This window comes from Etheostoma spectabile, unplaced genomic scaffold (genome assembly GCF_008692095.1).
Source record: "Etheostoma spectabile isolate EspeVRDwgs_2016 unplaced genomic scaffold, UIUC_Espe_1.0 scaffold314, whole genome shotgun sequence".
In the NCBI taxonomy this organism is placed as follows: Eukaryota; Metazoa; Chordata; class Actinopteri; order Perciformes; family Percidae; genus Etheostoma; species Etheostoma spectabile.
Window position 1 is genome coordinate 1,520,226 of NW_022605583.1, and position 14,223 is coordinate 1,534,448.

Sequence of the window (14,223 nt, forward strand, 5' to 3'; positions counted from 1 at the left end):
TGAACCAATACTTTAAGATATTAGACTTGTGTGTTTTTTGTGTTTCCATGGTCATGGTTTTTGAGACCGGTGTTTGGCATGTGAGGCCAACAGTGAGACAGTGTGAACCAATACTTTAAGATATTAGACTTGTGTGTTTTTTGTGTGGCCAGTGATGGTTTATAACCACAGCGTGAAGCATACAAGGCCATGCAGTAAAATATAGTATGTCACATCACAGTTTTGCATGATTTTAAATATTGGCTTATGACAAAAGCAGTTATAGGGTCAAATTTCACAATGTTTTCATCAGGTTATGCCTTTTCTCATCAAGGAAAAACAGTAAATATTGTGAATCTGTACAGTAATGTAGAGATATGTGATGAGTGAGTTAGCAGATTTTATGAATTTCACCTTTTTTTCACATGATTGTCATTTTTTATCACAATTTAAATTTTTCTATCTAATAATTTCACTTTTTTTTACACTTGTTTTTATTAACTGTTATTCGTTTATTAATTGATAGGGAGAGGTGTGTTTGCATTGAAGCCAATTCATAAAGGCCCCCAAATCCCAATATGCTTGAATCTTATTAAATTCCCTTTTTCAGTTCTAGTTGTTTTTTTAGCTCAGTTTTTGTTGTTTTTGGTCAATTGTGGTCAGATTTTTGCACACAGCAGCCATGTTTCCCGCAGTCTTGCTCAAAGAGGTTTGTCAGTCCACTGTCAGTGTAGATTTAAACACAGGAAGTGCTTTAAAATGACCTGAAACAATGCTAACTTACAGCTTCTGTATATGACTAAGATTCAGTATGGCTTCTGTGTTTTTTGTGTTTGCATGGTCATGGTTTTTGAGACCGGTGTTTGGCATGTGAGGCCTACAGTGAGACAGTGTGAACCAATACTTTGAGATATTAGACTTGTGTGTTTTTGTGTTTGCATGGTCATGGTTTTTGAGACCGGTGTTTGGCATGTGAGGCCTACAGTGAGACAGTGTGAACCAATACTTTAAGATATTAGACTTGTGTGTTTTTTGTGTTTCCATGGTCATGGTTTTTGAGACCGGTGTTTGGCATGTGAGGCCTACAGTGAGACAGTGTGAACCAATACTTTAAGATATTAGACTTGTGTGTGCTTTTGTGTGGCCAGTGATGGTTTATAACCACAGCGTGAAGCATACAAGGCCATGCAGTAAAATATAGTATGTCACATCACAGTTTTGCATGATTTTAAATATTGGCTTATGACAAAAGCAGTTATAGGGTCAAATTTCACAATGTTTTCATCAGGTTATGCCTTTTCTCATCAAGGAAAAACAGTAAATATTGTGAATCTGTACAGTAATGTAGAGATATGTGATGAGTGAGTTAGCAGATTTTATGAATTTCACCTTTTTTTCACATGATTGTCATTTTTTATCACAATTTAAATTTTTCTATCTAATAATTTCACTTTTTTTTTACACTTGTTTTTATTAACTGTTATTCGTTTATTAATTGATAGGGAGAGGTGTGTTTGCATTGAAGCCAATTCATAAAGGCCCCCAAATCCCAATATGCTTGAATCTTATTAAATTCCCTTTTTCAGTTCTAGTTGTTTTTTTAGCTCAGTTTTTGTTGTTTTTGGTCAATTGTGGTCAGATTTTTGCACACAGCAGCCATGTTTCCCGCAGTCTTGCTCAAAGAGGTTTGTCAGTCCACTGTCAGTGTAGATTTAAACACAGGAAGTGCTTTAAAATGACCTGAAACAATGCTAACTTACAGCTTCTGTATATGACTAAGATTCAGTATGGCTTGTGTGTTTTTTGTGTTTGCATGGTCATGGTTTTTGAGACCGGTGTTTGGCATGTGAGGCCTACAGTGAGACAGTGTGAACCAATACTTTAAGATATTAGACTTGTGTGTTTTTTGTGTTTCCATGGTCATGGTTTTTGAGACCGGTGTTTGGCATGTGAGGCCTACAGTGAGACAGTGTGAACCAATACTTTAAGATATTAGACTTGTGTGTGTTTTTGTGTGGCCAGTGATGGTTTATAACGACAGCGTGAAGCATACAAGGCCATGCAGTAAAATATAGTATGTCACATCACAGTTTTGCATGATTTTAAATATTGGCTTATGACAAAAGCAATTATAGGGTCAAATTTCACAATGTTTTCATCAGGTTATGCCTTTTCTCATCAAGGAAAAACAGTAAATATTGTGAATCTGTACAGTAATGTAGAGATATGTGATGAGTGAGTTAGCAGATCTTATGAATTTCACCTTTTTTCCGGATGATTGTCATTTTTTATCACGATTTAAATTTTTCTATCTAATAATTTCACTTTTTTTTTACACTTGTTTTTATTAACTGTTATTCGTTTATTAATTGATAGGGAGAGGTGTGTTTGCATTGAAGCCAATTCATAAAGGCCCCCAAATCCCAATATGCTTGAATCTTATTAAATTCCCTTTTTCAGTTCTAGTTGTTTTTTTAGCTCAGTTTTTGTTGTTTTTGGTCAATTGTGGTCAGATTTTTGCACACAGCAGCCATGTTTCCCGCAGTCTTGCTCAAAGAGGTTTGTCAGTCCACTGTCAGTGTAGATTTAAACACAGGAAGTGCTTTAAAATGACCTGAAACAATGCTAACTTACAGCTTCTGTATATGACTAAGATTCAGTATGGCTTGTGTGTTTTTTGTGTTTGCATGGTCATGGTTTTTGAGACCGGTGTTTGGCATGTGAGGCCTACAGTGAGACAGTGTGAACCAATACTTTAAGATATTAGACTTGTGTGTTTTTTGTGTTTCCATGGTCATGGTTTTTGAGACCGGTGTTTGGCATGTGAGGCCTACAGTGAGACAGTGTGAACCAATACTTTAAGATATTAGACTTGTGTGTGTTTTTGTGTGGCCAGTGATGGTTTATAACCACAGCGTGAAGCATACAAGGCCATGCAGTAAAATATAGTAGGTCACATCACAGTTTTGCATGATTTTAAATATTGGCTTATGACAAAAGCAATTATAGGGTCAAATTTCACAATGTTTTCATCAGGTTATGCCTTTTCTCATCAAGGAAAAACAGAAAATATTGTGAATCTGTACAGTAATGTAGAGATATGTGATGAGTGAGTTAGCAGATCTTATGAATTCAATTTTTTTTTCCGCATCATTGTCATTTTTATCACAATTTAAAATTTTCAATCTAATAATTTCACTAACTGTTATTCATTAATTTATTGATAGGAAGAGGTGTGTTTGCATTGGAGCCCATTCATAAAGGTTCATTCGTTTTGGAGTACAGAGGAGTTTTGAAGACGACTGATAAGACTACAGCGTGGAATGAGTATACATACGTCTTCAAACACAAAGGAACGGAACATTGGTGTGTAAGCTGAATTGCAGGATGATATTCTTGATCAATAACAAAACCACTCATGACCCTTGTTTCCACTATGGGGGCAAATAGTGGCACCACGATGACTCTGTTGGCCCCCTAGTGCAAATGGCCCTATGCAGACATTTCTGGGTAAAAGAAATGCTTGGCAATCATGTTCTTGCTTCTTAATCCCAATTTTGTTATGATATTTAACTCCTTCTCCTGTAGCATTGATGCTTCAAGTGAAGATGGGACACTTGGCAGACTCGTGAATGATGCTGAAAAACCAAATGCAAAAATGAAAAAAATAGAGGTGGATGGTGTACCCAGTCTGTGTTTGTTTGCCATTGTTGACATTGAGGAAGGGCAAGAAATAACCTATGACTACGGAGGAGAAAACCTGCCATGGCGTTCTTCCCAAAGGCATCAAATATCCAAGGTAGAGTACATGTGACCAATTGAATCTATTTAAAAAATAGTAATTAATAGTATATAATAAGAAGACTGCAGCATGGCATAAGATCTTTTTTCTCTGTCTCCTTTCTGTCTTCTATCCGTCCTCTCGGTCTCCTCTCTCTGATAGTGATATAATATAGATAATTTCTTTGGGGCCGGATACAAATGAAATGCAAGCCAGAAGTTTGATATGTCAGCTCAATTTCAATTTCTGTATTTCAGCAGCAGATGTTCTACATTAAAATAACTGCCATGTCTCCCTCTTTCATTCTCCTCTGGTTCTCCCTTTTCCCCTCCATCAGCCTATGGCTCCAAGTACAGTAGAGAAACCTGTTCTCCACACACCAGTCGTCTCTCCATCTACAGGCGACATACCATTCCTTTCCTCCACTGTGCTCCCTGAAGAGGTTTGTTAGTACATTTGTTGGTGTAGCTTCAAGTGTTTTAACATGACCTGAAACAATGTTCACTTTCTGCTTCTGTATAGGATTTAGGTTTGTTATGGTTCCATAACCCTTGTTATATGTTTTGTGTGCTTATTCATGGTGTTTGGGCCAATTTGCCACAGTAGCATTAGACCCGAAAGTACCATAGATCTCATAGGTACTGGAGATGTAATTCTTCCATGACTGATGGGTTTTCTCTTTCCTCTTCTTTTGTTTATCCGTAATCTACTCTTTTATGACTGATGTTTTAGTAATGGCTGTGTGACCTTTGAGTGTTTTAATTGTGGTTTTGCTTTATTTTTCCACATGGAAATTTGGTTGGATAACAGCAGCAAGCCAAGAGGCCAGGGGGTTGCAATGATGGTAAGAAATATTTATAAAAAAAACATAATAGAGGAAGGACATACCAGGCAAAACCTTATAATAAGTAGTAAGTCATTTGAGGGGGATATAATACATAATTTACACAATCCAATTGTTTTCATTTTCATTATAATCTATTTAAGATTTTGAAGAACAGAGAGGAAGGAAGAGAAGAAAGCAAGATAATTCAGGAGGAATGAGGAAGAGAGAGATGGGTAAGAATTGGCATAGCCATTGTTTTCTTCTTTTTTTCTTTCTCCTCGAACTTTTATCTTACTTTTCTTTGGATTTATTTGGTGGATTTTATTTATTTGCACTACGGACACTAGTGAAATTGTGTCTGCTCTGGCCTCACTGTTTTTCACGCTTATTACAGCTGTGTCTGGGGAGTCTGTGTACAGCCATGACACTATTCTTTACACCAGGGATCAGTTGACGCTGCTTAACACAGCGGTGTTGTCTCAAGACAGTCCCAAAATCCCCCTGGGATATCAATTGATAACATTCAAATTTACATTCAAATTAAACTAGAATTTAATAAACAATAAAACCCCAACATCCCAGAGAAGAAAACATTCTGAAGATTTGAGCTGGCATTGCAAGGCTAGATTTCAGCCCCCTAGAGGAAGTAATCAAAGTACAAAATTCAAATCTGTATTCACAAGATAAATTTCAATGTGTTTTTTTCTTATAGATTGCAAGAAACATCGTGTTGTGAAAGAGAACTTGGGCTCATTTGAAAAATGCTCACTTTGCCGTGGGCCATTTTCTTCATTGAAGTGGTGGGGGCTAAGATGTGAAGGTTTGTATAAAAATTCTAAGATCAACATGTTGCATTACACATGTACACTGTGTTTGCCTGTAGAAAGACAATCCCCTCACAATCAACAGACTTAAAGTTGTTTTTAACACGTTTGTGCCGGATGCTTCGCGCCGACACATTACATCTTCCGCTGGTTACTGCATTGCGCAACTCTGAACCTCCTGCCGGCTGCTGCGTGGCGCAAAGGATCATCCAGCACTTCTTCATCATCATCATCATCTACCACGTCCTCCCTCCCAAACTCCTCACTATCTTCCACCTCAATGTCACTGTCCTCGCTGTCAAAATCTTCCTCTGTCATAACCATTTTCTTGCTTGTCTCTCAAAAATTCATAAACAAACGCACATGTATGTCTCGTTGATTGACATGATTTTCAGCAAACTACGGTACATTTTGGTGGTCACATGGCTTTAAATAGCCAACAAGACCCGCCTCATGTGTATTTGAACCAATGACGTTGCGTTCTCTGATGCACGCGTCATGAAAAGACAGGCGGATACAAAATGCTGCACCACGCAGCAGCCGGCAGGTTCAACGCAGTAACCGGCGGTAGATGTAATGTGTCGTTGCGAAGCATCCAGCAGAAATAGGTTAAAAAGCGAATGAAGCCTTAAAATCCTCATCATAGTTTAAAGATTCACAAGTGAACATGCATTAAGAAAACTGCACCCATTGTTTTCCAAATCAAAAAATTAAGGAAAAAACATGAACTTTGTTATTGTTATACAGAAAAGTGAAGAAATCAGATATTAGGCTGTTCAATGAGTCAAGCTATTGACTCTGTGAAAAAACAAGTGGCCCACATTGCGAGATGAAGGCCCTGAAGTACACCAGGGGCCTCATGTATAAACGTTGCGTACAAACAAAAAGTTTGCGTACGCTGGTTTTCACGGACACTTTGTGATGTATAAAAAATTACCTTGATGGGAGAATGTGCTGGCCATCACGCAAACTGTTGAGCAGTCGCTGATATTCCATAAAAGTTTGATCATTCATCTGGAGAATGTTACACATGTTAACCTCTGTTAAACATGAGGACGGAAAATTGGACAAAGAATGACATCGGGGCGCATCTACAGGCATTTCCATATTAATTTATAGGAGGAGGTAAGGCGGAGTCGGTGGCTCGTGCCCGTGCGCTCAACTTCGCGTTGATTGTGATGTATAAAGGAAATGTGCGCAGGACCTGGCGTACGCCCGCTTTTATACATGTGAATATTTTTGTATGTAAGCAGAGGTGGGTAGAGTAGCCAAAAATTTTACTCAAGTAAAAGTACTGTTACTTCAGAATAATATGACTCAAGTAAAAGTAAAAGTAGTCATCCAAATAATTACTTGAGTAAGAGTAAAAAAGTACTTGGTGAAAAAACTACTCAAGTAGTGAGTAACTGTTGAGTAACGTCTGATTTATTTCTTAACACAAGCATCAATCAGACCGACAAAAATACAAAATAATCATATTTAGGCGAACTATTGTTCATCCAATCGATAAAATAAATTAAAATTATTTATTAATTACAAAATAGCTTAAGTGAGAGACTTGTCACATTAAATTTGGATGGATACTGCATGTGTAAAACATACCGTATGTAACCTAAAAGACAAAGATCCACCTCTCCACAGCAGAAACTAAAACTACCGCTACGTTTCCTCAGGTTAGATGTTGAGTTGTTGAACGCTCACATGTCCGTTTGTTTTGGTCGACACAGAAGACGCCGCATGATGTAGCTGCTGTTTCGCACTTTTCCTAAGGTAACCACCTTAAGCGGAAGACTTTCTCTCTCTCTGTCAAAATAAAACATTAAAATGAGACGTACACTGGGGTAAAAACAATGACGCGTAGAATACCAAAGAGGTAAAAAGAAAAGTAACGAGCTCCTTGTAGCCTGATGTAGCGGAGTAAGAGTACAGTTTCTTCTTCACTAATCTACTCAGTTACAAGTAAAAGTATAGTGATTTAAAACTACTCCTAGAAGTACAATTTTTTTCAAAAACTTACTCAAGTAAATGTAACGGAGTAAATGTAACTCGTTACTACCCACCTCTGTATGTAAGTACTCTTTTAATGTTTTGGCCATACACCATCTTCTGGTATAAAAACTGCTAAATCTTTTATACATGAGGCCCCTGGAGTTTATTAAAATAACATGGTGGTTTCTACTTTGCTGCTTCTGCTGTAAACATTGTCAAAATCTGGCGCAATGCACTGAGGAAAAATAACTAGTGGTCTTCTAGCAACACTGGGTGAGATTTTGACGATGTTTACAGCAGTAGCGGTAGGAGCACAGTAGAGGCTGGGGTTTGGCAAGTTTCATCCCAAGACCAAAGCGAAGTGGCCAGCCACCACCACACACCACAGCTAAATCCCAGCGATGCTGTCTACCTGCTGTTCGACACGCTGTTGTGCAGCATCACAACAAGGGATCCATGGTGTTGAGTGGATGTGCCTGGCCATCTTGCTCAGGTCTCTGTGTGGAATGCACAAAATTCCTCCTGTTTTCCTCAACAGTAGCACTGACGAGCTGTACATATCTTTGTAGCTTCATTGTGAAACATTACAACATTAATGCTAACCTTAGTATTTTGTGGTTTTAACAGTTTGCACCACTGTCTGGCATACATACTGCTTTCACTCCAAAGACAAAAGACAAAAGACTTTGGTAAGTAGTTATTTTGGTAACCCTTTACTGGAAGCAGTATCCATAAGGTTTTTATGCCACCTACATAAGCACTAAGAACTGGCATAAAAAGATATTTATTGAACTGCTTTTCCAAAAGGTTTAAAGTGTTAGTTCAAATAGTGTATTCTGTGTCATGGGTAATAGATTTGGTGTTAACAGTGAATGTAACAAAATGTATTCTCAAATTGATGTCACCAAAATAATTCTTTGACTGTGGACTCTCACAGATGCTGATACCTCTATTTTGATTTGAAAACAAAACACAAATTACATTTGAAATTGTATGAACTTTGAAAACATCAGTAAGGTGAAATACCCTAGCAGTCCACTATACCAAAGATGTAATGGCAGCATCCTCATTGACTTGTCATTATTTGTTAACCACGTTTCCAAAAATTGCCGTTCAATTATGAGTTATAGAATCAAATTTCACAAGGTATTCACCATTGAGCAAAATGTAAATATTGTGAGTCTGCTCAGTAAATGTTCTAGCTAAATATGTTCAGATAATATTTAATGTGTGTGAGTTGGTAGATCAGCTCAATTTCAAATTCAGTATTTCAGCAGCAGATGTTCTACATTGAAATAACTGCCATGTCTCCCTCTTTCATTCTCCTCTGTTCTCCCTTTTTTCCCCTCCATCAGCCTATGGCTCCATGTACAGTAGAGAAACCTGTTCTCCACACACCAGCCGTCTCTCCATCTACAGACCACTCAACTGTCGTCTCTCCATCTACAGACCACTCAACTGTCGTCTCTCCATCTACAGACCACTCAACTGTCGTCTCTCCATCTACAGACCACACACCAGTTGTCTCTCCATCTGCAGACCACTCACCAGTTGTCTCTCCATCTGCAGACCACTCACCAGTCGTCTCTCTATCTGCAGGCAACACACCATTTCTCTCCTCTACAGTGCTCCCTGAAGAGGTTTGTTTGTACATTTGTTGGTATAGCTTCAAATGCAAGAAATTCTTTAACATGACCTGAAAAGATGCTCGCTTTCTGCTTCTGTATATGACTCATGATTTGATATGGTCCAATAACCCTTGTGTGTTTAGCAGTTAGAAGCACTATTTTAGCACAAAGACTTCCGTGTGTTTGTGATAAATAAATCGATTATACATCGTAATTTTTTTTAGTTAGGATGATGTTGATAAAATGAAATTGCTAAATCAAGATTTTCTTTTCAACTACTTGAGCAACCACTTAATTACTTCAGCGACTGACCTTTGGTAACATATCTACCACTTGACTTCAATTCACTGTTAATAAATTAAGCGTCGTCGTACTTTTACTTATGTACTGCGGCTTTAACACAAGGTGAACGACACTGCTCCATCTGCTTAAATTACGCTTCCCCCTCCTACCCATAGTTGTAGTATGTTTACCACCGCAATTATCTATCTAATCTAAAATAACAGGAGAAGAGAGGTGTGGAGTTTAACACTCTCTGACATGGAATGACTGGAAACAAAACTTCAACAATAAAAGCCAGCAAACAAACAGAACAAAAATAAAAGTGAACGAGCAGAGTATGAGCATAATTAATTAGCCATGTGCTCAGCAGTTAAACTATAGTCCACACAGTGGCATTTCTACAACATTTGTTGTCCCTAGACTGCTTCCACATTCATTATTTTGACCGCTTTGAGCAACTTATGTGAAATAATTTTTCTCTTTTGTTATTAAAATATTTTTCTTTTTAAACATTTTGAACAGTCCTAGTTTGTGTGTGTGTCTGCGCGCTCAGTAGTGGTTTATAAAAGCACAGTGAGAAACATATGAGGTCCAGTTGCTTGTTGCTTGTTGATTGTCATGTAGTGTTTATTACAGGTGTTATGTATGCCTTATGGTTTCTTTTATTTTCCTTGTATTTTAATCAGAATAAAAGTGACTTCAGTGAAGAGGAGCTATCGGATGATGTATCTGATCCAGAATACGTTCCAGGCTCAGAAAGTGACACAGAGGATGAGGAACCAATAAACAGCTTGGCAAACCCAACATTACAGGTCGCTGAAGAATCACTAATGGATACCTCTATGAACTGTAATGTCACAGATGACACCCCTAACACTGGACAATCTTGCACCAACACAGTACCTTCAACCAGTGTTGTAAAAGCAGGACAAAATTTCTGCTTCATTTGCAAGGATTTTCATTTCAAAATAGCGCGGCATTATAAAACTCACATAAAAGAGAATTCTGATGTTGCATATGCCCTTAGTCTCCCAGCAAGCTCAACAACTAGGAAGAAGCTTCTAGAGAATCTTCGCAACAGGGGAAACTTTGAGTATAACAGAGATGTGCTGAAAAAAGGAAGTGGTCAGCTCAAAGTGAAGCGCAGAGCCAAGAAGGTTGAATGCAAAAAATATGAATATTGTATCCATTGTAAGGGTATGTTTTTGCGACCAGAACTATGGAGACATATGAAAAGGTGCTCCTCCAAACCAGAGGAACAGGATCATCAAGGAAGAAAAAGAGTGCTCGGCCTAGCATCTGCAATCCAGTCAGCATGTTCAAGCACAGTTGATGATGGGGTGCTTAAAATGTTAAGCCATATGCATGACGATGTCATTGCAAGTGTTATTCGTAATGACTTCTGCCTTCTTCGGTATGCTGACACCCTTTTCGCAAAACATGGACATGACCCTTCAAAACATGACTATATCCGCCAAAAAATCCGTCAGCTGGGAAGATTCCTGCAAACCATTCGCAAAAGGTCTTTAATCCTAACCTTAGAGGATGCCATAAAACCAGGTAATTTCATGGAAGTAATTGAAGCAGTAAAAGAAACAGCAGGATTTGATAAAGAAAAGAACTGTTACAAAACTCCAAGCCTTGCACTTAAAATTGGACACTCACTGTTGAAAGTGAGTGACATCATTCATTGTCATGCTCTTATGGCTGGAGATGACAACTTGATTAAATCCTCAAAGGCGTTTCAGAAGCTTTATACTGCAAAGTGGTCGGAGTACATATCCCACTGTGCCTTAAGCACCATTAGTGACCTGAAATATAACAAAACAGCCAAATTACCGCTCACTGATGATGTAACGAAATTTAACAAGCATCTTGACAAAACTGTTGAATCAGCAACTGCTGCATTAAAGAAGGAGACAACAGTGCAGAACTACTCCAGCCTTGCAAAAGCCGCATTGACCAAGATTGTCCTTTTCAATAGAAGACGTGTTGGGGAGGTCTCAAAGATGAAACTGAGACACTTTCTGGAAAGAAACAAAGAAACAAACACCCTTGATGAATTGGGGCTGTCAGAGTGTGAAAAGAAACTCTGCAACTATTTTGAGCGTGTTGAACTAAAAGGAAAAAGGGATAGAAAGGTAGCAGTGCTGCTGACACCTAAGATGGTAAATGGACTCAACATTATGATTGAGAAGAGGAAAGAATGTGGTGTCCCAGACCAAAATGAATACTTGTTTGCTGTACCAAATTGTCTGACTTACTACAGAGGACATCAGTGTCTCAGACAGCTCGCAGATGAGTGTGGTGCCAAGAGGCCAGAGTATCTACGATCAACTCAACTGCGCAAAGACATAGCGACCACATCACAAATCCTGAACTTGAAGAGCAATGAACTAGATCAGCTTGCTGATTTTATGGGGCACGATATATCAGTACATAGACAGTTCTACCGTCTGTCAGAGCCTACCATACAGAGTGCCAAAATTCCAAGTTGCTCCTTGCACTGGAAAAGGGAAAGATGCATGAGCTTAAAGGAAAATCTCTTGACGAAATTGAAGGTATTAAAATTCTTATGTTATTTATGTAAAATGTAGACCTAAAGGGGTATAGTATGTATTTAAAGAAATCTTGGTTTTAAAGGATCTTTAGAGGGCTTCATTACTGGAGTTTATAGACCATGCCTTTTGTGAATCTTGTGGTTTCAAAGTAATTAATTAAGCTATCAGGTAAATACTTCAGTAAATACGTAACTTTGCTGTCACACTAATGTAGGTCATTCAGGCGCCGTCCATTTTTCTTTGTTCAGCTTTGAGATGGTTCCACACCTTCATCAGAGTCCAGCTGTCTTGAATGAATTGGTTGATTTGGATTTTCAATGAACACACTTTTTTAAATAAGACCTTACAGTTCATAGTGCATATCAGAACAAAAATGAAGTCAAAAGAGCTGAAGAAAAGCCCGGAGAGAGCTGTAGCAAGACAGAGATTTGGACAAGGCTAGAAAAAAAATCTACTGCCTTTTTTTCCAAGAGCTCAGTGGTCTCCATAAGTGTAATATGGAAGATGTTTGGGTCAACCAGGACTCTTCCTACAGCTGACTGGCCAGACAAACTGAACAGCTAGGGAGAAGAACCTTGGTGAGAGAGGTAAGCACCCCAAAGATCCCTCTGACTGAGTTCCAGATATCCTGTGTGGAGATGGAGATAGTTTCAGAAACACATGAAAGGCAAAAAACAAACCTGATGAACTCCCAGGCTGTGAGTAACTGTGAAGCCTTTTTATTTGTCTTTCACTGAGGAGAAGCTCTCATTGGTCACCTCTGCCATAGAGACCAGCTTTTGTGCAGATCTGCAGCAGTGGTTGTCGGCCTGCAACCTGGGTCTCTGGAGCTCAGTCACAGTCATCTTCAGGTTCTTAGCTACCTCTCTCATCAAGGTTCTCTCCCCCAACTGTTCAGTTTGGCTGGATGGCCAGTCTGGTTGGAGACACTGAGCTCTCAGAAACAATAAATGCCGGTTTGTTATTTCTAGCCTTGTTCATATCTGTGCCTTTCTACAACTCTCCCTGAGCTCTTGGAGCAGTTCTTTGACCTCATGGATCTAATTTTTGCTCTTATATGCAACATGAGTTGTAAGGCCTTATTAAGGTCATTTTTGACATGAAGTTGTATGACATCCTCAGCTTCAGTGTGTAGAGTTCTGTAATTCCAGCTAGTTTGCTGGGGGTCACAAAGAAAGTGTTTTGCTTGACAAAACAATGTGTTCAAAAGAGTAACACATTTGCATCACAAAACCGGTGTCCTGACCCACAGTTGTAGCACCACATTGATCATTCACTCCACCTCGCAGCTACAGCTTTCCTTTTCTTTATTTGTGGCCCCAGAAAATAGCCGGATTTACAAACTTCAACAACAAAACCAGGACAGAGGTCTGCTCACAGGACGCAGTGGGGGAAAAGTCACCTACACTGATAAAATGCGGTGCGTCTGCATCCAGTAAATTTTCAAAATAATAACCCGTGCCGACATCCTGATCGTATTTCACATTTGCCCCTAAACATGAGCCTATGTCATAAATTGTGAAAAGGTCAGATTTTTTTTACAAGGTGACTTATTGAGATCAGGTGAGAAATGTATTTTGTGGTTTCTGTCCAGAAAGCCCCAGCCTCTGTTTCCGTGTGTTTTATTTACAGGCAGTCTTGCGTAGTCCAATGTGGCAGTGACATTGATGTACAAGCCCTGGACACACAGCATCTATGAGACTATATGTTGGACAGGCAGTAGTGTGTAAAATATAGCAGTAAAAAGCAGTATAGGACATGTTGGCCAGATTGAATTATTATTTATTCATTGAAACTAGATTAATCATCACGGTGATCTATTGTGGGAGGTATTCCAGAAAGTGGTTCATTGAAAACTGAACTTGATCCAGAAACGGAGTCATTACCAAAGTAACATTGACATAACGCTCCAACATTCAGATATTACACAATGTAACCTTTTAATTTGTTTTTAACCAAATTAAAGTACTTCCCATTATTGTCCAGATGTCACAGATGATGATGATGAGAGTGAGGAGGAACAAACATTCACAACAAACATTCACAACAAAGCAGAGGTAGATTGCCTCGTGAACTGAACGGTATGTACTTGAATATGATCTATAATGTGGTACATATAGTACATAATGCTGGAAACTAGCTCTAGACACTCTCCATGATTAAATTATACTATTCCATCATTTATTTTTTAATCTTGTGTAGCTCCTGGCCCACTTACAACAATGGCCGCGTTTCCCGGATTCAAACATTCTTAAGGACTTGAATCCTCTTAACCTCCTAAGCCCGAGAGCCCCCATGGCAGGGGGAAATCATAACCTTTTTTCCAACTTCAAATTTTCCCAATTCAAATGAC

The 14,223-nt window shown here is 38.7% G+C and overlaps 1 protein-coding gene across 1 annotated transcript; it reads left to right on the forward strand.

The window, feature by feature from the left end:
- Positions 1-3,178: 3,178 nt before the first annotated feature.
- LOC116686090 (uncharacterized) lies at positions 3,179-11,802 on the forward strand (the record flags this gene model as incomplete). Its single annotated transcript, XM_032511022.1, has 9 exons — positions 3,179-3,345; positions 3,568-3,778; positions 4,098-4,202; positions 4,571-4,604; positions 4,748-4,819; positions 5,299-5,406; positions 8,027-8,088; positions 8,755-9,039; positions 9,996-11,802. Coding segments are annotated over exons 2-9 (2,614 nt in total), but the record flags the coding sequence as incomplete, so codon positions are not given.
- Between the last annotated feature and the right edge of the window lie 2,421 nt (positions 11,803-14,223).